Source organism: Simochromis diagramma, unplaced genomic scaffold, assembly GCF_900408965.1.
Source record: "Simochromis diagramma unplaced genomic scaffold, fSimDia1.1 OVJJ01000197.1, whole genome shotgun sequence".
NCBI classification, from domain to species: Eukaryota; Metazoa; Chordata; class Actinopteri; order Cichliformes; family Cichlidae; genus Simochromis; species Simochromis diagramma.
The window spans coordinates 811396-838651 of NW_024386935.1; the positions used below are offsets into that span (position 1 = coordinate 811396).

General features: G+C 40.0%; 1 protein-coding gene across 1 annotated transcript; it reads left to right on the plus strand.

Moving 5' to 3' along the window:
• The first annotated feature begins 927 nt into the window (after nt 1-927).
• LOC120736833 (B-cadherin-like) lies at nt 928-27256 on the plus strand. The gene is given in 18 exon segments (XM_040037166.1): nt 928-1167; nt 1870-1984; nt 5503-5591; nt 5739-5960; nt 7240-7380; nt 8477-8632; nt 9326-9467; nt 9776-9948; nt 10507-10635; nt 16491-16676; nt 16831-17081; nt 21920-22062; nt 23150-23241; nt 23383-23515; nt 23910-24131; nt 24228-24358; nt 24734-24877; nt 25970-27256. Coding segments are annotated over 18 exon segments (2736 nt in total). The 5' UTR covers nt 928-1116; the 3' UTR covers nt 26186-27256.

Sequence of the window (27256 nt, forward strand, 5' to 3'; positions counted from 1 at the left end):
TGATCTTGTGTCACCATTACTCTCTGAGCTTTGTGTTGGTTCTTCTGTCACCTGACAAATAGGACATACATGACAATAAGAATAAAATGTGCAGCTGCTTCAGTGTTTCTGTCAAATTGTGCAGATCTTGACTCATCAGTAATGTTTGTAGGGTGAGTGCATTTTTACAACAATTTGTGCAAACTGCACTACAAGGTGGAATATTTGCAAAATCGTGACTACCTCATGATATTTTGTCTCAAAAATTAACCCTATGAATATGTCAGCACCATTAGGATAAAATTGTCACCAACATTTTGACTTTAGACGTATAATTTTAACAGCCTCTGTAAACTAATATCCTGGCTCGCTCGAGGCTGCCGTTTTCTCTGACAGTTTCAATCAAAATTAGAAATGCTGCTCTTGGAGTGCTGCCTGTTGTGCAGTTAGTTTCCAAAACACGTTATTAATGGGTACATACAATTTTAGACTGATGTGGGCCAAAGCCTATAGCATAGCCTGTAACATTATTATGACGGACACATTTTATGAGTGAACTTGAGTTTAAGTGACTTACAGGTTTCTTTGAAAAATACTTTCTTATATCCAGGTTCTTCCTTTTTGCTGCCATCCTCCTCTCCTCCTGGCAGCGCAGGCTTGCCGCTGCTAAAACTAAACAGAGCTCACTGAAAAGCACAGCCAATCACATTGGCCATATTTCTCACATGACGTAGGACTCCAGCAGAGAACATAATTTAACTCTTTCTGCACCGCTGGGTGAATGAGACGCTGACAGATGTTTTTTTTGTTTTTTCTTTCTATCGGGTTGTTTTTCTTTACTCAAAGAGATCAAATTATTGGTGGGGACAATTCAATAATCGCTGGATATTGGTGGGGACATGTCCCTTCCGTCCATGCCAAATCTACGCCCTTGTGTGAAGTACTCAGGAACAGAAACAGAAACTACCATGTTATGTCTCTTCACGCATGACGGAACCAGGGTGTTGCGCACCTGTAACCTGACATCATCTGCTGAAAGTACTTAAACTTACTTCCATCCAGCTCACACCCAGTTACTGAAGCTACACTTACGGTGCGACAGGAAGAACAGGAATATTAAAGAGGGGATTTGGAGAGATGGGGACCGCTTGGTTTGCGGTTTTTGGCACTTTAGTCATCATTTTTCAGGTGAGACGTCTTCCTTTTGTTATAATTAATTTCTGCCATTTTCCATTCTGTTTAAAGTTACTTAAAATAAATATGTTTAATGTTACATTACCTGCTGCAATTAAATAAAATTAGATTCATTTTCATGTGGAAAGCACCAAGTCAAAACAACAGTCACCTCAAAACCCCAGCAATCTAAGGACCACCTAGGAGCAAGTACTTGGCGACAGTGGCAAGGAAAAATTCCCTTTTAACAGGAAGAAACCTCCAGGAGATCCAGACTCACGGAGGGGCAGACACATTTGTTGTGTTTATGCATCAAGTAACCTTTTATTGTAAGAAGAACACTTTTATTATTCATAGCACTTGCTGATACTCTTTAAATGGGCAGAAAAAACTTGGGCAGGATTTAAAAACGAATTAATCTGTTTCACAGGCATAGCAGGCTTTTTTCCCCATATCCCTCCACGTTGATTCCCATTATTCCACTGATGACGTTGTGTTTTGTAGTTTTATTGTTTCCTCTGAAAAATGGCATATACACATGTCTTAAAATATTCATATTATGCGATGCAACAAAAGTATTTTAATTGTTGTTTAAAATGCCAGTTATAGTTATTGTTATATTGTCTTGTGTTATTCAGTTACTCTTATTTTCTCTTGCTTATAATTAGTCACTTTATTATTACAGGTCCAACCAAAATACTCTTTCTCCTCTTCTAGGTCTCATCACCAGAAATAGCTGAGAGGTCGACATGTGTGCCTGGATTTGAGTCAGAGCTGTTGATTTTCAGAGTGTGCAGGGAACACCTGAGGACGGGCATGAGACTGGGCAGAGGTAAGAACAACCCAGGAATCTAGTGTCTTACTGGTAACCTGAATGAAATGGTTCATGTTTCCCCACATGGAAAAGAAATAGTAAAAACTTATATGTGATTACTCATGAAAGTGGCCACTTTCATGAGTAAATCATGTAAGGCTTACATGATTTACTCATGAAAGTGGCCACTTCCTCATTACTTTCATATATTGTTTTAGTAAGTATCCAAAACATACAAGTTTCATTATATAATTTTTCAAGGGATCTTATATCTGTTTTCACTCTTATATGCTTTTCATACAAGTTTCACACAAGACAGATACAAACTTTATAAGATTTATATATATCTTTTCCATATGGGTCTTAACATCCAGTAGAATATCATAATAGATATGTGAGGATTTGTTTATACAAACCTGTGGGAGCATTTAGACGTGAGTTACAGCCCTACATTAAAAAACTTTTGTAAAGGATTCCTCATGCCCAGATGGCCTTTAACAGGTTAGCTGCTTACGTTGTTCTCGGTTGAAACCCAAACAACATCATACCATTTGTTCCAGATTAAGTTTGTCAGAATATTCGAGTTCCCAATCAGAATTTTCATCTGGACCTCAACTCCAAGTTTCATCTTGGAAATTAGCAGCATCCTCCATTTAATTGTTGTCAGTCCAAGATGGCAGCAATGAAGGTAACAATACTATAATTTTTAATCTGTTCTGCCACAAACTGTTGTTTGTGATCACTAAATAAAGCATATGTAAGGCACTGACAAGGCTGTGTCCAGACACCCATATTAACCCCCCCAACCCCAAAAAAACAAACAAAAAAAACAACAACTATGATGCTGTATTGCTTGCAGTGTATTAATAGCTCTACCTTGCTTTGAAGTAAAACACGTCTGTTTTTTGGTGCTTTTCCAGCTTAACTAGTTGTGGCATCCAACTGCATCTGAGTTGTAAGGTTTCTGGAATGCAGATTCAGCTCTCACACTGCTCACAAATACTTTTAACCTCAGGTCAGAGCAATGTCCCCAAGCCTGTTTAGCAGGTTTTGCTATTCAGATGTTATGAAGCACTGAAAGAGAAGGAGGTTTCATAAAACTGAAAGATGATATAAAACATAAGTGGACTGTAGCCTTTTTCAAATTAACTGTAGTTATGCAGACTTTAACATGAATATTCACTTGTTGCCTTGCTTTATTTGCCTTTAGTTGCTTTTATATAGTGCCAAATCACAACAAAAGTCACTAAGGTGAAAACAGAGAGAAAGAAAACTATGAATACGTTTTGGCACTTCAATTCAAGTGGGGATGAAAAACTGCCTTTTAAAAGGAAGTAACATCAAACAGAACCAGGCTCAGAGGAAAGCATCTGCCATCACCGGGTGGGGGGTGAGGCGAGGAACACTGAAATAATATTCATATCAAAAGTCTTGCGTGACATACAACATAATGTCGAGCAAACAATTTAATTCCACAGATGCAGGTATTCATTGTCATTCACACAATTAAATTCCTTACATGTAAACATTTTGTTACATTTAGACACACAAAGAATAAAGAGGCAGAGCAGTTAGTGAGACAGTGATGTCAGGTGGAGTGAAAGAAACTGTTTTTCTCGTATCTAAAAGAGTTTATCTCGCAGTACTTGTTACAGTAAATGACATACTGATCTTTGCTGGGAAAAATATAGCAGGATTCCTTCGTCAAACCACCTGCTTAACAAGCTGTGAAGAAGAGTTTACTTTTCAGCTCCCCCAATTCACCACTGTTTGTTTTACACAGCAAAAAATCTACATTATAGTATTGTACTATAATCACACCTGTAGGATGTGATTATAGATGAACAGATAAGACCCACATAGTGTTTCAGTTGCACACTTTGACAGCAGCTGTGGCTTTCTATCACAGTGCTACCTGTGCCGTGGAGGGGTGGGTGTAAAGAGAGGCATCAGGTTTACTAGAATTTATTGTTTTATTATAATAGATTTTTAGGCTTTAGTAACAAAATATTGCCAATTTAGGATAATACAAAAGATAAATCGTTTGTATTAAATGTTACTATTTCAAAACATAGAAATAAAAGCTTTTTTGCCTGCAAAAAATGTACAGGGGCCAGTGTAAACTCTGTGCTACTGACCTGGGGCCGTTAAACTGGACACCGAATTATTAAGATTAGTTTTTAACATTAATTAATCTACATTATCAGAGCATCTATTTCCAGCTCCAGGAAACTTCAATGTGCAGGACAAGACTCAGTTCTGAGAATGTTTATGCTCACTTTGCTTCATTTTAGCCGCCACATGTGCAACGTATGCACTCATTTACTAGTGCATGTAGACACACACACAAGAACACATGCACATGAACAACAAACATTTTTCTCTTTTTTCCCTTGTCTCTTGAAAATGTACTGTTGCTCATTAATAAGAAGTATTTCTAATCCAGTTCTACCCATTATCCAGTGGAATCATGGGTAAAACTGGTTAAGAAACAAAGAGCAGCCTCCAGCAAAATTCAGTACTTAGCAAAATAAAAAAGAAATTTCCTGCCTCAGGTGGAAACCACAAAAATATTTATCACGATATACATTTGAAAATTTGCGATAACGATATAACTGACGATATAATTGACACTAGACAAAATACTTTACAACTCCACAACTTTCTTAGTGCAAAAACAACCATCAATGTATTTTCACTTAAACAAGCAGCTGTTTTTTGCATTAAAGCTATATAAAAATTTAACAGTGCAAATGCAAATTCCTTGCTGACAGTTTAACCAAAAGGCATTTCCAGTGGAAATTGGCCGACATATCCTCAGCATAACCATGTATAATATCCACAACACTTAAAAAGAGCTTATACACACGCAATACGATAATATTAAGCACAGTACGTATCACTCCGCGAGGCTCCTCCCTACGATAAACGTAATGCTCCGACAATCCATCAAGTGTTGCGGGTTTGAGGCTTAGCAAAGTCGTACTAAAACATCAGTCAGTAAACACAACCAGAATAAGGGGCTCTGTCGATTTTCAGAGAAATCAAAGGATTGATTTTAAGTGCGCCGTATTTTCCAAAAAACACGGTAATAACGACGGCCCGCTAGCATGCTCTACCAAAAATAGTGCTTTGTTGTGTATCTGATGGACGAAAACTAAACCAGTTCCACACTGAAGTGGGAGCATTTTTCATTTTTCATCCGTTTCATTCAACGATCCGCTTTCGCCCTTCTCATTCTCCGTCGCCGCCGTGCCTTTTTCGCCATGTGCGTATGAAAACAAAGGCACTGCGCATGCGCGTTTTACCCATATTCTATTGCGATACTTCATTTTCTTGTCATTGCCCAACATTATATCGGTATTACCGTGAACGGTATGATATGGCCCAGCTCTAGTGGGTATTCTGTTGGAAAATACTAAAAAATACAGCAACACTACCAGCAGGACATATGCAGCAAGGTGATGTAGACTTGCCAGTTATTTCATTACATGTTCCACATTTATAATGATTCACTTTTTTCTATCCTTTCTCAGTGGGCTTCACTGACTGCACAAACCGCACAATATTTCTTTTCGGCACTGATGACAATCGCTTTGGTGTAAAGGCAGATGGTGTATTAATGGTGAGTTAACTTGACGGCAAAGTTGGAATTACTGTAAAAATCACAGGAAAGTTTGTATAATTGTTCTAATGAAATGTAGAAACTCATTTCTAATGAATTGAAGTGTAGTGGATGCACTAATAAAACTTTTGTTTTTTTACTTTCCAGGTAAACAGAGAAGTTGTTCTTTATAATGGACACCAGAATTTCTTCATCCACTCATGGGACTCTCAAGGTCAGAAAATAACAGTTCCAGTCAGGGTAGTTCATTATGAGCATCACCATGGACACCATCATGGTCATCAATGTGGAAAGCACCACAATGGAGACCACATAGAATACAGTCATCAGCATCACAGTACTGAAGTGAAGTCTGCTGACCACACAGAGGTAGACACTGTTTCATACGGGACTGTTTAATGTTTTATAGACACTGTTTAATGGGGCATGAAGGAAAAGTTCAAATCTATTTATATTTTTTTCAAAACTACACATTTACAGACAGGGCAGGACTGATAATCTGGCATATTGGACATTTTCCTGGTAAGCCGATACACTTTTGGGCCAGTGGCCATTTTAAAGGACCACTGCACACTGACAGCATCCCATTCAATCATTCCACCTGACACAGCCTTCGCTGTGCAAGTTTAGTGTGGAAGAATTGGCAAACAGGTGGAGCTGAAAAGCTGAGAGAAAACAATAAAAATAATATAAGTGGTACCAGCAACTAGTAACTGGGCCTCACAGTCACAGGATGATGCTGCTAGCACCAGCTGTGGAGGAGTGAGGAAGAAGTGATGGAAGATTAGATTAATGTGGTAAGAAAAGTGAAATGAATGGCTACTTTATCCATGAGCCACTGCTAACAGCTAAAGTGTAACTTTTAATGCTAGGGCCAATTTCTTTGTCGCAATCCATTCCATTCAGATGTGAAGGTTGTTTCTGGAAATCACCTCTTTATTTTGCATGAGAGGCCAGACTTTTACCTAATGTAATTTTTTTTTTGAAGTGTTCTCCCAGCTTCATGAAAGTCTTTCAAAGTGATTTTTTGGACATTGAAAATTATTTAAAAAGTAGCCAAACTGGTCCTTGGTACCTGAGAAGGGAATTTTTTTCAAGCTTAATTTTAACCTTGCAGCTTAACCTTAAGCTGCAAGTGTTGACTTGATGGATGTACATGGGTGTAAAACTCTTATCAGCTGTTTCTACTGAGTTTTGTGGGGCTGGGATGATGTCTTTGTAAATGTGTGACAGGACTGAACACACTAACACCTCATGGAAAACCTCAAATTTAAAATTCTGCTCCTCAAATACAATACTTGAGTAATCAGTCCCCATCTTATCTTAATGACCTTAAAGTACCGTATCACCCCATTAGAGCATTTCGCTCTCAGACTCTGGGCTTACTTGTGGTTCCTAGAGTATTAAAAGTATAATAGGAGGCAGAGCCTTCAGCTTTCAAGTCCCTCTTTTGAGGAACAGCTTCCAATTTTTCTAATATTTTGTTCGATTTTTAATCTATGAATCAGCTGTCTTAGGTTAAAAATGGTGTAGACGATACACAGTCACAGATTCTGAGATATATTATAAGATCTGTGGTCCTCATTGCAATTTCTGAGTCTTCTTCTGTTCATGCTTTTGCCAACAATATGTCTGCATGTTTTCCCAGAATGCCACTGATCCACAAGCGCATGTTCTTCAATTCCCCAAGTCTGTTGGAGGACTGAGGAGGAGGAAGAGAGACTGGGTTATTCCTCCTCTCAATGTTCCTGAGAATCAGAGAGGAACCTATCCCCTAAAAGTAGCTCGGGTAAGGGGAACTGAATGACTTTTATTGACATTATTTGTGGACAGGATTTCTCTGTTGTTCGTCTGCAGTCAGCACGTGTTTTTCCCATTTTTAGTTGTCACTATTGAATCTCCAGAATTTCCAGTTTTTTTAGATGCCTCTTAGTTATGAGCTAATTTTATTTTATATATATATATATTTATATATATATATATATATATATATATATTTTTATTTATATATTTATTATTTTAGATAAATAAAATATCTATGAAAGAGAATGAAAAGTTATTGCTTTAGGGAAAGATCTAAAGTTTATGTGCAGTAATGAGAGCAAGATGTTGGCAGTTAGTACATTGACACTTGTTTTATTACTGTCTTTTCCATACTGTGTGTTGGAAATTGTTGGAATAACATAATTATTCTAAGAAAACTACAGAGTTGTGTTTCACGCTATATACTGTATATTGGTTAATTTATCTTACGACATCCACTACTGTGCTGTCTTCCTCTGCTCTCTTATGTTTGATATCAGGATAACCAGGATTCTGTTGAATATTAATGTGCATAGCCTCTTTGCTGTTGCATAAACGTTAAATGAACTGGTTCATGAACAGAAATTTTTTTACTTCCTCATTTTCTTTCTGAGCACTCAGAGTGCTTTATACAACTTGTCCTATTCATACGAGGACTTTTTCCCATGCTTTTTCTGTGAAAGTGCTTTCTAACATTCACAAACATTGTAAAGCAAATCATGGTTAGTATCTTGCTCAAGGATATTTGAAAAGCAGAGTGAAGTAGATAGGGATTGAACCACCAACCTTATGATCAGTAAATTACCTGCTTGACATCCTGAGCAACAGCTATCCCAGAACTGTTATCCTCATCACTGAGAGTGATTTAAGTCAATGCGGTTTTTTCCAGATCCGCTTAGAGAATCTAGCAATCTTATTGATTTGAGATCACAAGATGACTGAATCATTCTGATCTGTGTATCAGGATAACCAAGAATCTCTTGATATTTTTGAAGATGAACTTGCACAGCTTCTTTATTGTTGCATAACCTTTACCATAGACAGTGAGAGTGATCTAACTCAGTCCTGTGTGTTTTTTCCAGATCCGCTCCAATGAAGATAAAACAAGGAAGCTCTTTTACAGCATCACTGGTCCAGGAGCTGATCTGCCTCCTGTTGGTCGTTTCAGAATGGACAGAGAGACTGGAAATCTGTATGTAACACAGCCACTTGACAGAGAGGAAACAGCCGAATATCTAGTAAGCATCCCCACTTTGTCCAAATGTTTTCCAAAGTGTGTATCTTTTGATGATCATCAAAAGATACACACTTTCATCACACTTGATGAAGAAAGCTTTTATTCTGATTATCCTTTCATGTGGAGTGACTTTGGAAAACTTTTTTATAAACATTTTATGTTATAAGTTCTGTTAAAATTGTTTGTTTTTGATGTTCTTTGTACATCACATAAAAGAATCAGGCCCCATCTTATCTTAATGAGCTTAAAGTACCGTATCACCCCAATTAAGTGCTCTCAGACTGCAGGCTTACTTGTGGTTCTTAGAATATTTAAAGTACTCTTCTGTGGAACCAGCTTCCAGTTTGGATTTGAGAGATAGACACCCTCTCTACTTTTAAGATTAGGCTGAGAACTTAGAACTTTTTTCACTCATTGTGTTTATACACTGCTCTGCATTCAATTATTAGTTATTATTAATCTCTAGCTTTCATGTCAGCGTGTCTTTTGTTTTGTCTCCCTTCTCTCACCCCAACCAGTAGCAGCAGGTGGCACACAAAAGAAAAGAATCACAACAAAAGTCACATCAAGACACTAAAATCTTTGCTTTGTTTGTATTGTGTGTAGATTAAAGGTGTAGAGATAAATGAATTAATTTAAAGGGTGAATCTGAAACTTTCCGAATCAAACATGTTGAAATCTTTTGCCTGTGTAGTTTGAAGCACATGCTGTGGCTGATGGAGCAGGACAAGCTGAGGCTCCTATGGAGATTATAGTACGTGTGATCGACCAGAACGACAACAAACCTTATTTTACGACAGACTACAAAGCAAATGTTGCTGAGGCCACGACCATCGGTATGTTTAAACATATTTTTGACATTATTTTGTTTTCTTGTTGGCACTTATTTGCAGTTTTCTTTATTTTTGCTACTATCTACAATTCTCATCAATAGAAATCAATGTAGTGCAGAGGTTTAAATGCAATGAATTTTAAGATATTCAGAAACCTTCAGAACCTTCAGAAAATTTCAATGTGGGTTGGAATGAAATTAGACTTTTTACGCTAACTCTATTTTGATTTAATAAATTCTTAAATGAAGCAGTGTGAAGACCTTCTAAAACTTCTGCTCTTTATTTCCTTTTTCTGAATTCCTCCACTCCAGGGACTGAGGTGGTTAGGGTTGAGGCCAAAGATGACGATGAGCCAAATAGTGACAACTCAGAGCTCCGCTATCGTATTCTGAACCAGGACCCACCGCTGCCCACTGACAACATGTTTGAAATCAACCCAGTTACTGGAAGCATCAGAGTCACTGGTAAAGGATTAGACAGAGAGGTAAGATTTGTTAAACCACATTTAACATACAAGTGTCCTTTTACGCCTAAGTACTGAAAAAGCATTTTTATGAATCAGGATCAGTAGTCTGCCTGTCACTGCTAGAAATCAATCACAAAGAGGGCACTGCACCAAAAACACTGCTGGTGATTTCTTGGATAATGATAATATTTACCTTTGAAGTAAAACCTGAATTTACTGCTGAAAACAAACACTGTTCTTGAAGCTTAACTTTTACTTTAGAGTCTAATGGTCTCCATTTCTAGTTTGTGTCATGCTTGTCACAGTTTCACCACTGCTTGGTGAATAATACACTATATTTAAAAAGTTTGACTAAGGCTAATATCAGATAATGGCATCAGGTTTGCATGTATTTGTCATAAGCAAAATATTCTATGAGTTTATCTTCAGCTTTTCAGCAGAATGCCAGGCCTTCATAGGTGAAGGGTTTTAGTCAGTTTGAAAGCCGTGTGTTACAGAGGTCTGTAAACTGATGTCAGTGTTTCCTCCTTCCTGTTGATGGGCTGATCTACCTTAACAGTCCTCATCTCTTAACAGAAATATCCATAGTACACTCTGACAGTACAAGCTGCAGATATGGCGGGAGAAGGGTTAACTGGACAAACAAAAGTCATCCTCACGGTGACGGACAGCAATGACAACACTCCAGTCTTCACTCAGAAATCTGTAAGTACGAAGTACTGGTAACTGCAAACTTCTTGTTTAACTGCTGCTTTTTCACTCTGTTAAAGCAGAACACATTCAGTCTGTATCTAGCTGCCTTACTAATGTTGGCTAATGCACACCATTTAACAAAATAAGTCCACAGCATGTGCAGTGACGCATGTGAAATAAGAAATGACACAAGGAAAAAGTATTGAACATGCTTACTGATGTTTAATACTCCATCCAAAAGTATTTTGGATTCAAGATGCCTCCTTTATGGAGAAACTAGTCGCATGCATGCACACAAGCAGTTTTCAAATCCTGAAGCTTCTGTGGGGCATTTCTATGAATTCTGAAAATGTATAGACAGAGCCAAAGCTCAGGTGGATTCTGGTCTCAGGGCTGGGCCATTCTAGCAGCTTTATTATCTTTCTCTGTTACCAACTGAGTCTTTCCTTGGCTTTGTGTTTGGGATCATTGTCTTACTGAAGTGACCATCCTTGCCTCATCTTCATCATCTTGGTAGATGGCATGGTGAGTGGGCATACAGACCATGGCAGTTGAGTGCATTGCTTATTACTTTCTTTGAAACAATTGTAACTACTGCATCCACCCTGCAGGGGCCTGTCCTTCCATAATGGTTCCTACTCTTGCTCCTCTTTCTTGGGTTTCTGCTGCTTGAGTTATTCTCTAAGCACGTGGTCAGTCATGGCCATCTTTTAAGCAATGGTTTAACTAGAGCCAGCTTGAAAGTCTGTTGTCCATCCATCCATCCATCCATCCATCATCTTCTCCTTATCCGAGGCCGGGTTGCGGGGGACGCAGCCTAAGCAGAGAAGCCCAGACCTCCCTCTCCCCGGCCACCTCTTCCAGCTTGTCCAGGGAACACCAAGGCGTTCCCAGACCAGCTGAGAGGTATAATCTCTCAAGCGTGTCCTGTCCCTCCTCCGAGTGGGACACGCCCGGAACACCTCACCCAGGAGACATCCTTGTCAGATGCACGCACCACCTCACCTGGCTTCTTTCAATGTGGAAGAGCAGTGGCTCTACCCTGAGACCCTCCCGGATGACTAAACTTCTCCCCCTATCTCTAAGGGAGATTCCGGCCACCCTTCAGAGGAAGCTAATTTCCACCCCTTGTATCCGCAATCTCATTCTTTCGGTCACTGCCCACAGCTCATAACCGTAGGAGAGGGTGTGGATGTAGATTGACCATTAAATTGAGAGCTTTGCTTTTATACTCAGCTCTCTTTTCATCATGATGGACTGGTACAGTGTCACTGCAGCCGCAGCACCAATCTTTGTTGATCTCCTGCTCCTCTTACTTGTGAACAAGAATTTAAATTAAAACTTAAACTCTTCCACTTGGGACAGTAAATTGTCCCTGACACAGAGTGGGCACTCCATTCTTTTCCGGCTGAGGACCATGGTCTCAGACTTGGAGATGCTGATCGTCATTCGTGCCGCTTCACATGGATGTGAACCGCTCCAGTGCGAGCAGGAGTCTGCACAAGTAGAAGCCTTTTACAGCCTATTACAAGTGTTGTTATTGCTAAAGCAGGCCGATGAATAACTAAACATCTGAGCAGGAAAGTGCACGAGGCACAGGTAAAGAGGCCATGCTGCTAGCGGGTTGGCTATGAGCTAAGCTAAGCTAGCAAATCCCTAAAGACACACTGAGTGACTACTGTGAATGTAATTAGTGGCTGAATCACTCCATAAAATCATCATTCCATAAAAAACTCTGATTTAAAAAAAAAACCTTGAAAATCAAGTAGCAAATGTTTATGTAATTCACATAGTTTTTGAGACGTCATTTTACTGGTTGTTTTCTAATGTCCTGTTTTGTGAGTGCCCCACTTGCACATTTTAAGACATCAGCCAAGTCCCCACAAAACTTAATCCAGACAGCTGATATGAGTTTCACACCCACACATCCACCAGTTAACCCTGGTCTAATACATTATAATTTGAATGACTGCAAAGTTAGAACACAGTTTGAAAAAAGATTCCCCTTCATGTAAAGGCATTGAAGCATTAAAGCAGTCAATGTCCAAAGAACAACTTTAAAATTATGGACAATCTCTACTGCATCTCTAGTACAAATGAACCAGCTGTGGATGAATGAGATGCCAGAAAGCCTGATCTCCCAAGGATCCCCAGATGGGACTATTCCCATTCAAGTACCAGCCAATAACTTATCTTAGCACAACATGGAAAGGCCTGTCGGATGTCAGAGGGACAAGACACTAGCTCCCAGTAGATAGAGCAGTTGCTCAACACTGTAAGACCAGACTGACGAACTTGTGAACCACCTGGATTGTTTAAGTAGTTGGACTGAAAGATAGCACAGAAACGCTTCATCATCATAGCAAGACATGAACGAGTCCTAAGCAGAAGATTGATAGAGAGTGGGGGGCTACCACACCACTCAAGATCCCTGGTGCAGGCTGTGCAAAGAACCCCCTTGAGAGAATCCAACACATAGCAGCAGGATACAAGATGCTAGCAGACTGGTATAGTATACAAGGTCAATTTGGGATACACCCTCTCCAAGATGATTGAGAATGACCAAGCTATGATCCTGTGTGACTCCCAGCTACAGACAGCTACAACTGGTGATGGCTAACTAACTGGACATAATAGTTTTTGATAAGGAGAGGAAGAAGGCTGTAGTGATACCAAGTAATGGTAAAGCACTTCAGAGGGTCATTATTATGGCCCAAAAAAACCATTGTCCATCCTCTTCCTTCCCTAAAGGACCTGTAGAGCACTCGCTATCTCAAGAGGGCACGCAGCATCCTACGGGACTGTACACACCCAGAATGTTTAAGCTGCTGCCGTCTGGCTAGAGATTCAGGCTGCTGAGGTCCCCGACAAACAGACTCAGGGACAGCTTTTGCAACAGGGCAATAGACCTAACCAATTCTAACAGCTGACCTGAGTGACTACCTCCCTAGACTTTTTGGGGGGCAATAACAATAATAAAAACAATGTACAATAAACATACGTTCTTTCTTTTTATTTATTAAGATAAGTTACTGTGTTGTGTTGTGTTGTGCGCAGTGCCGACGTGGGACAGTTTCCAATTTCGTTGTGCTATTGTACTTGGTATGACTGTGCAGTGACAATAAAGAGTTATCTTATCTTCAATCCCTGTTTACATCCCAAATATGTTACTTTAAATAAGTATCAACTTTACATAAATGTGTATAGTGCTCGTATGCTGCTCTCACCTGAAACACAGCAAAACAGCAGTTCTGTGTTACTGATGGCTTCCATACAATAACCGGCCTGTGTTACTTTTTGTCATGTTTCAGCTGTGTGCAGGCAGAAAAAGGACCCAAACGGAAAACTCACAACAACAAAATTAAACTCAAAAAGCTGCTTTATTGTAGAATAGCATGGGAAAAACTAAACTAAACTGGGACATGGATAAACTGACACACAGGGAAACACCACCATGAGGGAGACTACAACACTGACAAAGAGAAACATAGGGCTTAAATACACTGAGGGATAACGAGGGAATGAGACACAGAAGGAGAGCACAGCTGGGAGTAATCAGGCTGGACCAGACAAGGGAAGCAAAACTAGAAACACTGACATAAGACATGGACCTTCAAAGTAAAACAGGAAACACACTGACTGAACTCTAGACATGTGAACTTAACAGCAACTGAGGAGAAAGAACATAGGGACCTGAAACATGGGACAGAAAGGCACAGTAGACACAACGTGGACATAACAACGCCACAGGGAAAGAGTAAGACAAAACACAGAACACAGGACCTCTTACAAAATAAAATAGGAAACATAATGAAACGCAGACATGACTACATGAACTTGACAGCATAAGAAGAGATATGAAACACATGAAGGGCAAGGGGGACTTAACAGGGGTTGAAAACACAAGGGGAAACTAATAACAAATGAACTTAGATAACTTAAAGAACTTAAACATACCATAAACATCAAAATAAACTAAAACTCAGAACGTGACACTTTTGTAAGGGATTACTTTGCCAGTTACTAATTTGTCTGAGCCAGTAGGTGGCAGTGGCCACCATTGCCACGTACTGGTGAAACTAAATATCGCCTTAACACCACATCAGGTGGGAGCAAATGAGTTTTTCACTCTAGGCTATGAAGTAAACTATTGTCACAACAAAAGCAAAAAAGGTGATGGCAACATTAAAAGAACTTCAACAACAATTCTTAGACTTGTTTTTGATACTTAAAATACTCAGGGTGCCAGACATGTACAGAAGAAAACAACACCCCATCTCCCATAATTGTTTTGAGGATCCTGAAAGGCAGTATAGACCATCCATTCACGTAAACAATGGAATCTAAAGTATAAATAATAAATATTGTCTTATTAGAATGATTACTCTAATACAGGAGAGAGAAAACCACAGACTGAATATTTAGCTCCATTCGTTCATATCAGAAGAGAGAAAGAGAAGACTGTGCTGTGAATTCATTAACATCTGTCAAAAATAGCCACTGCTTTCAAGGAGAAAAATAAAACAAGCAAGATTTTTCAGCTCTAAGCTATTCTCTTTTTTTAATAATTTCAACAGAAATCTTTATTTTATTTAAAATAAATTACATGCTGCATCTAGTACTATGCAAGCTTCTAGCTTTGCTTGACAATGTTTAGAATAAACTTGATGACATGACATTCCAGAAAGTCTACAACAAAAGACGAAGCAGACTGAGCCCAGAAATTGCTAAAAACTTGTGTTACTCTTAAAGTAAACACATCAGTCTTGTTAACAAATAGAGAATTTGTCATCACTCTTAAGTAATTAGTTTTTTGATATTTTGCTGAGTGCTTTATGAAGTTAATGGGTTCATCTAACATGTTTGCTTTGTCTTTAGATTGTGATTTGTTGTGTTGAGTTTTGGTCAGAAGACTATTGCTGGCTACTTTCCTTTTTGTGTTGTAATCCATTTGACAGGTATTTACCCATTTATTTTTGTAAGTAGAAGGTCTATATTCAGTTGCTGGAGTTGAATTGTATGTCTAGTTTAAGTAAGTTGGTATTTAAATATTAAAAATTCACATTTTTGGGCCAGGTGGGTGAGTTTGATGACTGTGCTGAAGTTTTAGTTGATAATTATGTTTGTTGATTTGGTTAATAATGAAAAGAGGCTGTGGAAGAAAGATGGATTGTCATTGCTGGGGCTACAAATGTTGACTAGCATGAATATTTTATTACTTAGGGATAAACTGATAATCTTATTGGATCACTGAGAGATGTATTACAAATTAATGTTTTTTTCACCTCCTTGCGGTTTACTATTATATGTTTGATATTATATCTTGTCAAACTTTGTACTTTAAGATTTCGGATTTCATAGTGAGCAAGTCAGTTTCTTGCAAGAAGTATATGTCTGCAATAAAATTAGATGGAATTGAACATGAATTATTGATGTACAATTTAAGTTATTTGGCGGTTAGGCGACTGTGGCGCTGGAGGTTGGGAAGCGCATCTGTAACCGGAAGGTCGCCTGTTCAATCCCCAGGCTCTCTGTCCTGGTCGTTGTGTCTGTGGGCAAGACATTTACCCTACCGCCTACTGGTGTTGGCCAGAGGGGCCGATGGCGTGATATATAGCAGCCTCACTTCTGTCAGTCTGCCCCAGGGCAGCTGTGGCTGCAACTGTAACTTGCTTCCACCAGTGTGTGAATGTGAGAGTGAATGAATAATGGAATTGTAAAGTGCTTTGGGTGCCTTGAAAAGCGCTATATAAATCCATTATTATTATTAGACTCCGATGACCCATCACAGCAAAAACAGAACAGAGCAGAACACCAAGATCTGTTTTGACTCCCATGATTCTGACCCATCCTTAATTTTCTCACAGTATAATGCAACAGTTGATGAAAACAAAAAGGATGTTGAGGTGGTTAAGATGATAGTAACAGATGAGGATGAACCACAAACTCCAGCCTGGAACGCCATCTTCAAGATCGTCAGTGGTGATCCTGATGGACTTTTCACAGTAAAAACAAGAACTAACAAACACGAAGGAATCCTTTCTACTGCAAAGGTACGAAGAAAATCAGGAATTCATTCATAATATTGGGAGATATTTATCATCAGTGATTAGTTGATGGAAGCATTTTCTGTGATTTGTTGGGACTTAATAAAAATCTGTGCCAACACCCTTATGATGTGTTTTTTTCTCACTTCCTTCCAACCAGGAGCTGGACTTTGAGACGGCCAGCAAGCACACTCTGTTGATTTCAGTGGAGAATGAGATTCCTTTTGCTCCTGGTGTTTCTGTGGTCACTTCTACCGCCACAGTGTTGGTGAGTGTGAGAGATGTGAATGAAGCTCCAGTCTTTGATCCAAAGGAGACGCTTGTGGTAAAACCAGAGGACCTTCCTGTGGATGAAGTCGTGGTGCAGTACACCGCTTCAGACCCAGACACTGCACGCAAGCAGAAAGTCACGTAAGTCAACTAGGAACTAAACCCCCCCAAACATCTTTTTACTTCAAACAACATTTGAAGTAAAAAGGTAAACAAAAAATGTGTCACCAACCTCATAAGCAAACATTACATTACTTTCGAAATATTGAAAAAAAAAAAAACCACACTATAAAACACCCCTAGTATTAGTCAGAATTTGCTTTTTAGCACCCAACAAGCTGACAGACGGGCTTGAAAAGTTTAATTGTTTTCTTAATGTTTTCTTGATATCAGAGGAGAACGGCCAGACTGCTTTGAGCTCATAGGAAGCTAGCCTTGACTCAAACTACCACTAGAGATTCATATGTAGATATTAGGGGTGCAACGATACACAAAATTCACGGTTCGGTTCGGTTCGATACTTTGGTGTCACGGTTCGATATGTTTTCGATACAAAAAAATATTCATGCCTTTTTAATTTGTCATTTATTAAAATTATAAATATATATTTTAACTCAAAAGTACAGTTTTTAAGTTTAATGTTGCTGAAACAACAAAATAATAAAAAAATAAATCGATCTGAACGAGAAAACACTCATCTTTGGCCATTTCTCTTTATTACAGAGAAATGGCTCTTTCCAAAATAAAAGCTATACTATACGCTTCTTCTGGGCTATATTCAACAGCATATTAAACAGATTGGGTCCCCATAAGGAGAATCATGTGCTAACGGCTGTCTAAATGAATCGGGTAAAGCATGCGTGTTTGTTGTTTTTGTCTGCTTCCACTTGTCTTTGCACCAGGATGATGTCAGCGTAAATACGCAGTCATATTCGTTGTGTTCCCACTAGTGCTGTCAGCGTTAATCTCGTTAAAATGACATTAACGCCATAACGCAGCAAATCTCCGTTAACAAGTTACCGCGGATCGCGCTGGACGGCGTCGACACGTTAACAACCTAACTGCGCTAACGCACTAGTTCCCACCAGTTGAGCATTGCGTAGCACATCCAACATACTGTTTTACTTTTGTCCATGATGCGCTTACCATCAGGGTCATACTTCACATGAAAACCAAAATAGGTCCAAAGGCCAGATCTGAATGAGGGTGGGGGAGGTTCAATTTCGGGTAGCGTTGAGGCAGTTGCCATGTTTCAACGAGCTTAGCTTCTGTCTTGCTAGCTTGCGCTGTGCTCAGTGGATCTACACTCGACAGTGCAGCCTAGGCGGAGTAGTCGAACGCAGATCCACTGAGCGCTCAACACAGACAGCATCGTCAGAAGAAAAGTTGATAAAATAAATAAAAAATGTTGTATTGTTCGATACATATGCGTACCGAACTGAAAGCACTGTATCGAATGGTTGAATATTGATACATGTATTGTTGCACCCCTTGTAGATTTGGATAACCATCATATGCAGAGCAGCATCTCTAAATGCACAGTACATTCAACCTTAAAGCAGATGGGTTACAGCAGTTTAAGATCAAACTGGGTGACTGGGTGATTTGTTAGCTAAGAATAGATAACTGAGGCTACAGTTTACACCACACCTGGACAAACAAAGATTGGAAGAATATTTTCTGGTCCGAAGACTTTTGTTTCTGTTGAAAGGAACAGAATTTGTCAGTAACATAAATTACACAGCCTGCTACATGTCCCTCCCTTCAGTGTACCTGCCTTCTTATTGATGCTTCCAGCAGGACCACAGACCATATCTCAAAGCTTAGATAATCTCAAACTGGTTTCTTGAACAAGGCAGTGAGTTCATTGTACTCAAGTTGCTTCCACAGTCACGAGATTCAATCCAATGGCACGCTGTTGGGATGGAATGGAATGGGAGATTTGCATGATGGCTCCAGAGCTGACAAATCTGCATGATGATGTCATGTCAACGTAGACCAAAAACTTTGAAGAATGTTTTCAAGCACAACGGGGTCGAGCCCAAAACTTGCATTGTGCACCAGAGAGAGATAAACAGAATAAATTGGTTCTCTCATTTATGAAAACACTTGATGATAACAATAAGTGTACAATCTTAACAGTACAGAGTGTTGTTGATAGCTGATTGGTACTTCAGTGTTACATAATCGTCACACAGACTAATTATAGATTTTAAATAACATTTGCGGAAGGGGCTAGGAGTAGAGCCGCTGCTCCTCCACATCGAAAGGAGCCAGCTGAGGTGGTTCGAGCATATGACAAGGATGCCTCCTGAGCGCCTCGTGGGTGAGGTGTTCCGGGCATGTCCCACCGGGAGGAATCCCCGGGCAGACACAGGACACGCTGGAGAGATTATATCTCTCGGCTGGCCTGGGAACGCCTTGGTGTTCCCCCGGATAAGCTGGAGGAGGTTGCTGGGGAGTGGGAGGTCTGGGCTTCTCTGCTTAGGCTGCTGCCCCCGCGACCCGGCCCCGGATAAAGCGGATGAAGATGGATGGATGGAAATAGCATTTGGTTTATATATTTTTCTGTGATGCAAAATAAATGTGGTGCCCAAATATTTCTGAAAAAGAACATTCTCTGGCTACCACATAGATGTACTGAAATGTCTACTAACCCCAAGTGAATATGAATGTTAGATAGAACACACTTGTTATACAAAAAATGTTTGAATGGGTAAATGTGGCATGTTATGTGCTAAGGTGGAGCAGAAAAGTGCTGTGTAAGAATCAATCCATCTACCAGATTTTGCACTGTCGCTACAATTAAGTTCTCATTAATGACAATATAAGGAAAACTGAATTATGACAACACACAGTAGAATCATAAAATGATCTCTAATGATGAAAAGCATTTTACCTAAAAAGTAGAATTTGGAACCTATGTCAGCTGTGGTAGAGGCAGCGTACACCGTGTCTCGCAGAGCCAATACAAACAATTATTCACTCTCCCCCACACTATGGGCACGCAGGTCTTTGGACAGTGGGAGAAAGCTGCAATAGCTGGAGAGAACATGCAATGTCCACACAGACCCAGGACTCGGGGCCTTCTTGCTGCGAGGCAATAGTGCTAACCACCATACCACCTCCCACAAACTGCCATAGTAGCAGAAACCCCTAAATAGTTTAAAATTACAGCTCAAAGTTAAGTTTTTTCAAGAAACTGGGTGCCACGGTTGCTATACCCTCAGAGTGAAACCATACTTCAGAACTGGTTTTACTAACATGGAAGGAAATGATTCCTTCCTTTTAGCACATAAAAACACTTTGTGGTGGTAAATATGACGATTTTGAAAAGATGGTGCAGAAAGCTGCACCTGGAGAAGGCCTTTGTGGGGTAGGCGCTTTTTCTCTTAGACTCACTAGACAAGGGAATCTTCCAGTAGCCTTTAGTTGAATCCAGTGTCGTCAAAATACGAGCAGTACCAAACTGGTCCAAGAGCTCATCAACCCAGGGTGTCATGGCCAAAAACCAAAAGCCACCAGGTCAGTGGGTGACCTGAACAACAGCACAAGAGTCCATGGTCACCAAGCCGACGAAACATGCTGGCTGCTTGTCTCCTGAACCTCCAGCTGAGGCAGACAATGGTACTGGGGCCACTGGTTGCTGGGCTTGACCTGTACGTCCAGCAGAAGTTGATGCAGGACCGGTATGGAGACCCCTGGCAAATCAGAGAGCTGAACAGGAGGCTGAGCTGGTAGCCGAGCTGAAGCCTGAGGGGAAACAGTCTGTTGGGACATAACTCCACACTCTGAGAGGGCAGGTGAAAAACAGTCCTTAGTGCCCACAGCTTTTAAACAAGTGCCAATAAAGTGAACAGTCTTAATGATCACAGATCCTGAGCAAGGAGTCTTTGAGTTCTCAGAGTCTGAGTAAACAGTCTTAGAATCTTTAAAGCCAGAGTTCATTTTCTCAGGCCTAATGTGAGATAATTAGGTCACATGAACAACATTCGCATTGCTGCTAGTGAAAACGTCTTGATGCACTCTCAATCATCCAGGAAAGTAAATCTCCAAAAAGTTGATTCTGTTCATCTGGACGTAGTGTTTTGTGGGAGAAATGTTTGGTCACTCATCCAAGTGACTGGATGGTTGTTTCCATGCTTTCTGCTCAGGTGCATGTTCATGTTTTTCTTTTCCACATGCACTGTTTCAGATTCATGTTTATGCTCTAAAGTCACAGTTAGTCATAGTTTATTCCCAGTTTAGATTTTTAGTTAGTTTATCTCAGTGCGCTTTTGCCTTTGTTTTTTCCGGCCTCCAATAATTTTTTTGGTAAATCAGATTCCTGCCTTCAGCATCTTAAATAAGCTCAAGGTCTGCTGCTGAAGCCCCGTGACGTTTATCTTCCTTCTGGTCCTGATGCCCCTGAAATAACTGAATTGCTTTCAGCTGCCCTGCCAGCCTCTCTTGTACTGTCCCTTGGGCCTGCTGAACCAAACCCCCTCTGCAGCAGAGCCACAGACCACACCTCCCTCATGACTTTTAATGACTCCTAATACTACTTTGGATTATCGTTATCAGTAAGGTCTTAAAAGCCATTATTAATATTATTATTATTTCTATTTTTTTCTCTGTTTTTTATTTCTTTTTCTGAAGAAAAGCATTTTTTTTACCCTTCAGCCGTAAAATCCTGATTAATAGGTGTGTCTACTAATGAGCTCAGGGGTAGCACTGGTAGGATACAGGAACCCTGTGACAGTTAATGTGTTTCATGAGGTTTGGCAAATTGAATTGACTGTTGTTGTGATTTATCACAATATAAATAATACTGAATTGAATGGCATTCTGCGCCTAACCTGTCACTGTGTATTTAGCCTAAGGAAAAAGTAAGTCTATGTCAAAAATCAAATAACACATTGCGCCATATTGTGAAACATGCTAATTGCAATCACCCCGCCTGCACAGTATTACCATCTTTCTGTGACTGTCTTGTGCAGGTACAAAATGATTAATGACCCTGCAGGCTGGCTGAATGTGGACAAGGACACAGGCCTTATTAAAGTGAGAAGATTCATGGACAGAGAAGCTCCTTTTGTCACAAACAGCAGATACATCGCAAACATTGGTGCATGTGATGATGGTAGGTGGGAGTTCAGACTGCTGCACACTATTATCATCATTTGACTCCCATACACAATGACCACTGATATGATTTTATTAAATTACAAGTGTCTGAATAATTACACTGGTCAACAAGAGTTTTGCTTCTGGGATTCCTTCACCTTTACTTCAGGAACTTTCACTTGCTGAATAAGAATCTGAAAACTGTTTTTGTCTAACACATCCTGGTTTACAGTATGATGTTCCAAGTACTGAACAACGAAGATGACTGGACAGAAACAGCAGCGCGTTTCAGCATTTAGGAAATACGTTTTGTTTCAAGAAATATGTTCTGTCTTTAGAAATAAAGTGAAAAAAAAGTGAAGCTAAAATTAGGTTTGTCCTGAAATCTGTGAACTCATACTTGACATTGAGCTCAAAAGGAAACTGAGGCCAACTAAATGATCAGTTTGTGAAGCATTCATGCAACCAATATCAGGGAAAATTGAGTATGATGGGTGAATACTGTTGGTTCTCACAAAAAGAGAGATGTGCAGTACAAGCACAAAAAAGGTGCCTCAGACAGGTTTCAGCTGACTGACCTCATTTTATTTTGAGCTGAATTGAAAGAAATATATTTTAACACATCTGCGGTATTGTCATCTAATTCGCTTTCATAATAAAGACATTAAAACAGTTTTCATGAGAAATTATTAGAAATCAATACTTTCTGTTGATTATACTATTTTGATCTTCACAAGTATTAAAACGATGTGTATCTTAAAAAAACAGAGGCTCAAGCTTAAATTGGATATCACATCTGAAATCAGTGTAAAAGCTGCAATAGCTGGTCTGAAGTTCCCAGTAGCAAAATAATAGTGATATGAAAGTGTGTTATTGCCCTGAAGTTTTTTTCTTCTCCTTAAACAAAATTCCAGTACAAACTGATGTCCCTTGGATGCTCATAGCTAATAACACTGTAGCCCTTAATTGCTCTGCCTTTATTTGTTTATGTTTAACAGCCAAATGTTAGTTATAAGAATCAGTCCAGAGCAAAGTTTTTGAGCAATAATACAGATTTTATTTAAATACATTTTGGTCTCCTGATGTGTTTGTTCTGTGACCAGATGCAGTCCCAGCTACAGGAACTGGTACCCTGATCATTCAGCTGGAAGATGTCAATGACAATGCTCCATTTATTGAAGAGCGTGAAATCACGGTGTGTCTTATTTCCAATAGCTCAAGAGTCGTTTTGTGTTGAACTTGTCTAATTGTGGTGCAGGATGGGTGTGTTTGTAAGATTTCCTACAGGATGGTCATCAGCATGAAGAAAAGCTTCACTGTGACTTTGTTTCCTCAGGTGTGCAACAAGGATCCAGCTCCTCAGCTGCTGTCAGTAACAGATAAAGACGGACCAGAATTTGGACCTCCCTACTCGGTGTCTTTACAGGGCATGTCAAAGACCAACTGGACCGCTAGGATGAACGACACCAGTATGTACACTGCTAACATGTGACAAGTACAAACTTGTGCTGTCCAATAAGATGGCCAGAATTTGAAATATTTTGGTTCATAAATTTCACTGATATTTTATCAGCTGTGTTCTTTTGCGATAACAAAAATATTTCCTGTTGTGAACATCAGGGCTGCTTCCTTCCAAAGGCTAAAGTTTAGCTCATACATGATTCAGTTTTCATCACTGAGATTAGAGTGATTGGTGCTTGTGTGAGGAGAGTGAGTACTGCCAGAAAAGAAACCCTAACACAACATACTTAAAAGAAGGATGATTGGCTTTATTCAGATGTCTCATTTTCAAAAATATGTAACAAAACAAATCCATCAACACAGAACTATAAAGCTACATTTCTGCTGTCTTGTTTATTTCAGGAACAGGGGTCATCTTAAATTTAGGCACTGAGCTGCCCAGTGGAGATTACAGTGTTATACTAAGAGTGGCAGACAAGCATGGCCTGGAGCAGGACAGCATCATCAAAGCTGAAGTTTGCCACTGCAAGGGCAAGGGAGCAGAGGCGACATGCACAGACCGTGCTATAGGTGGCAGCAACCTGCCCCTTATCCTCGGAATACTTGGAGCCATCCTGCTGCTCGGTGAGTCACACATCTGTAGTCTCAGGTCAGAGCATTTCTTTCCTTTCCCCGGTTTTGGTTGGTTACTGTGTGCTAAACTTTACGCTCTGTGTTCAGCACTGGTGCTGCTAATGCTGCTGTTTGCAAAACAGAGGAAAAAGGACAAAAAGAAGCCACTGCTGCTAGATGATAGTGTCAGGGACAACATCTATTACTATGATGAAGAAGGAGGTGGAGAGGATGATCAGGTAAATGGACACATTTACACGATTACACATTTACACAAGTACAAAGTAATCAAAGCTGCACACGCAGGAGCAGAAAACCTTGGAAAATATGTCACTGTGTTTATTGGAGTACTGGAGAATTCTGCCATTGCCGTTCCCAAGCCTGGATGAAAAAGGAGGGGAGTTGGGTGAAATGCCAAAAAGAAAAACGGAGAGTTTTAAAAGGCTGATTAAATTTGCTGTATTATTTCAGTGATTTGACCCAGGCCTTTTAGTGATAGAAAAGTATGAGTACACAACAGGCCTAAAGCAGTGAGTGGATGAAGAGTGTGGATTGCAGAAGTACAGCATAAAATATTCCATATAATAATGCATCATTAAATCACTTTCTATCAGGACTATGACTTGAGTGTTCTCCACCGTGGTCTGGACAACCGGCCTGAGGTGTTAAGAAGTAACGTGGTGCCAAACTTCATGCCTGCTCCTCAGTACCGGCCTCGGCCCACCAACCCAGAAGACATGAACAACTTCATTGAAGATGTGAGTGAGATTCTAAAGTACCTTGAAACTTACTCAAGCATGGTTACAAGATTTCACTTAAGTGGGCTCACCACCCACGGGAGGTACCATAGGGGTTAAGGTGCATTGTGTGTTGGATGGCTGTTATGTGTGCAGGCCCTGGCAGTCTGATCCCTGGCTGTTAAGACTGGCTCTGAGGACATGATGGAGTTGGTTGCGTGGTAAGAAAGGAGCCTGAGCAAGTGCATGAATTTAAAAGTTTAATCTGGTTCACAACTTGGAACCAGTGTCCTGGAAAACAGCTAGACTCTACTCTAGTCTGGAATTTCCCTTGGCAACATGGCAAGCAGTGACGGGTCCTGTTTCACCTTCCCACTGTCACCAGAGGCTTGTTCACAGGAGGTCATCTGATTATTGGGGTTTCTTTCTAATATTGTAGGATTAACTTGATAATTCCAAGTTTCTTGAGTACTACTGTTTTTGTTCTGATCATGAAATGCTGTACCAGCTCTTTATGCTCTAGAGTATTCCAGAATGCCTAAACAGCTTACATGTGCTTTGTCACACTTGGAGAAAGCATTTTGTGCCTTGTGGGCAGTTCTTTTCAAATGAAGGTTTTCTTGGGGGAACTGTGGCTCAGGAGGTAGAAGGGGTTGTCTAAAAGTCATAATCATGGCTGGCTTCCTGGCTCCAGTCTGCATTTTCAAAGGATCCTTGGGAAAGACACTGGACCCTGATGTATCCACTGTGAGTGTGTGAATGCTAGACAAGGCACTTTAGTACAGATAAGGTTTGTATGAATGTTTTTGTTATTGGGTGAATGAAACTAGGTTTCCCCCTGGCGAGGTGTTTAAGGCATCTCCTACCAGGAGGACGCCCTGGGCACCAGAGAGAATGAGCTGGAGATGGTGGCTGATGAGGGAAGTCTGGGCTTCTCTGCTAGCAGACGATAGAGGCATGGATGTGGATAGATGTGTACGTCAAGTTGTACGTCATGTCTGGGCTTTAATAACTTCCACATTCATTATTCTGTTATCTTTATCCAGGCTATGTAAGGTAACCAAAACAAGTTGTGTAAAATTTCTAGAAAAGTTATCTTTGCTCCTCCCTCAGAACCTGAAGGCTGCAGACAACGACCCAACAGCACCCCCTTATGACTCCCAGATGGTATTTGACCACGAGGGAGGTGGTTCTGATGCAGGAAGTCTCTCCTCTTTGAACTCTTCAAGTAGTGGAGACCAGAACTATGACTGCCTCAGTGAGTGGGGCCCTCGCTTCAAGAAACTGGCCAACATGTACGGAGGAGGAGAAGATGATGATATGCTGTAATCATACCACATGGCATGGCCTCATGTTTCATTCAAAGCAAGCCAGAAGGGACTTTCAACTACACATTAGTGTTTTGTCTTGTTTTTCATAGATATATATATATGCATTGTGGTTTGCCTTCTCACTGAAATGCCATTATCAGTTATCGGCCACTGCTGAGAAGCCAAAGGATGAGCGCTTTTGTTTTGTTGTTTTTGAATTTCCTGTTTTGATTGCATTAGGCTCTGTGTGCCTTTTTTACATCCCTGTTTGACCTGCAGGCTGAACACATAAATACTTGGGTAGTTTTCTGTTGAATGAGTGCTGGAGCCATGTGTTGCCTTTTTCATAGGGTTTGTGTTTCTGGTCTCTATCTGTTTAATAAGTACTGTTGGGATTCAGAGATTCTTTTATTGCTACCATATAATCTGCCTTATGAAGAATGTATTAATAACATGTTTCACAGTATCATTTATCGGTAATATTTCCTACAGGGTTTATATTGCATTGAATATGTCTGTCATCACATTGACCTTTCTATTTTTATAGGTTGAGTTCATTTTATACACAATGCATAAATGTGCTTGGTTAGAGTTGATGTTCCATTCTAGAAGGTTTTAAGCTTCACTGGTGAGAGTGTCCAGATGATACATGCTGAGGGAAACTAGAACATAGAAGGATAACTGCAATGCATGCTTACAGTACATATAATACATATAATCTAGGAATAGGCCTGAGCAGAGGCCCCAATGTTTCCAGCTTCTTGTTGCAAACCTGTTGCATTTTATTCTACTTGGTAACAGATGAGCAGAGTCAATAATTAGCCTCAGAGACCCTGAGGGCTTAAGATTATTACCTTGTATGGAAAGTGTTATAGAAAAGAGAAGTTCTATGTCTGCTTATAGCTATTAAAAGATGTACAAGATGTACGATTAACTGTGACTAATGTCTGGAACCTATTCTAATCTGTCATTGACGCCATGGGGGGGCGTGTACCCCACTGCTTTATAAGTATCCACAACATGTATTTTGGTCAGAAGACATATGTTGATGTTTTCTCCGGGCTGTTAATAAACTCATCGTTTGATTGCA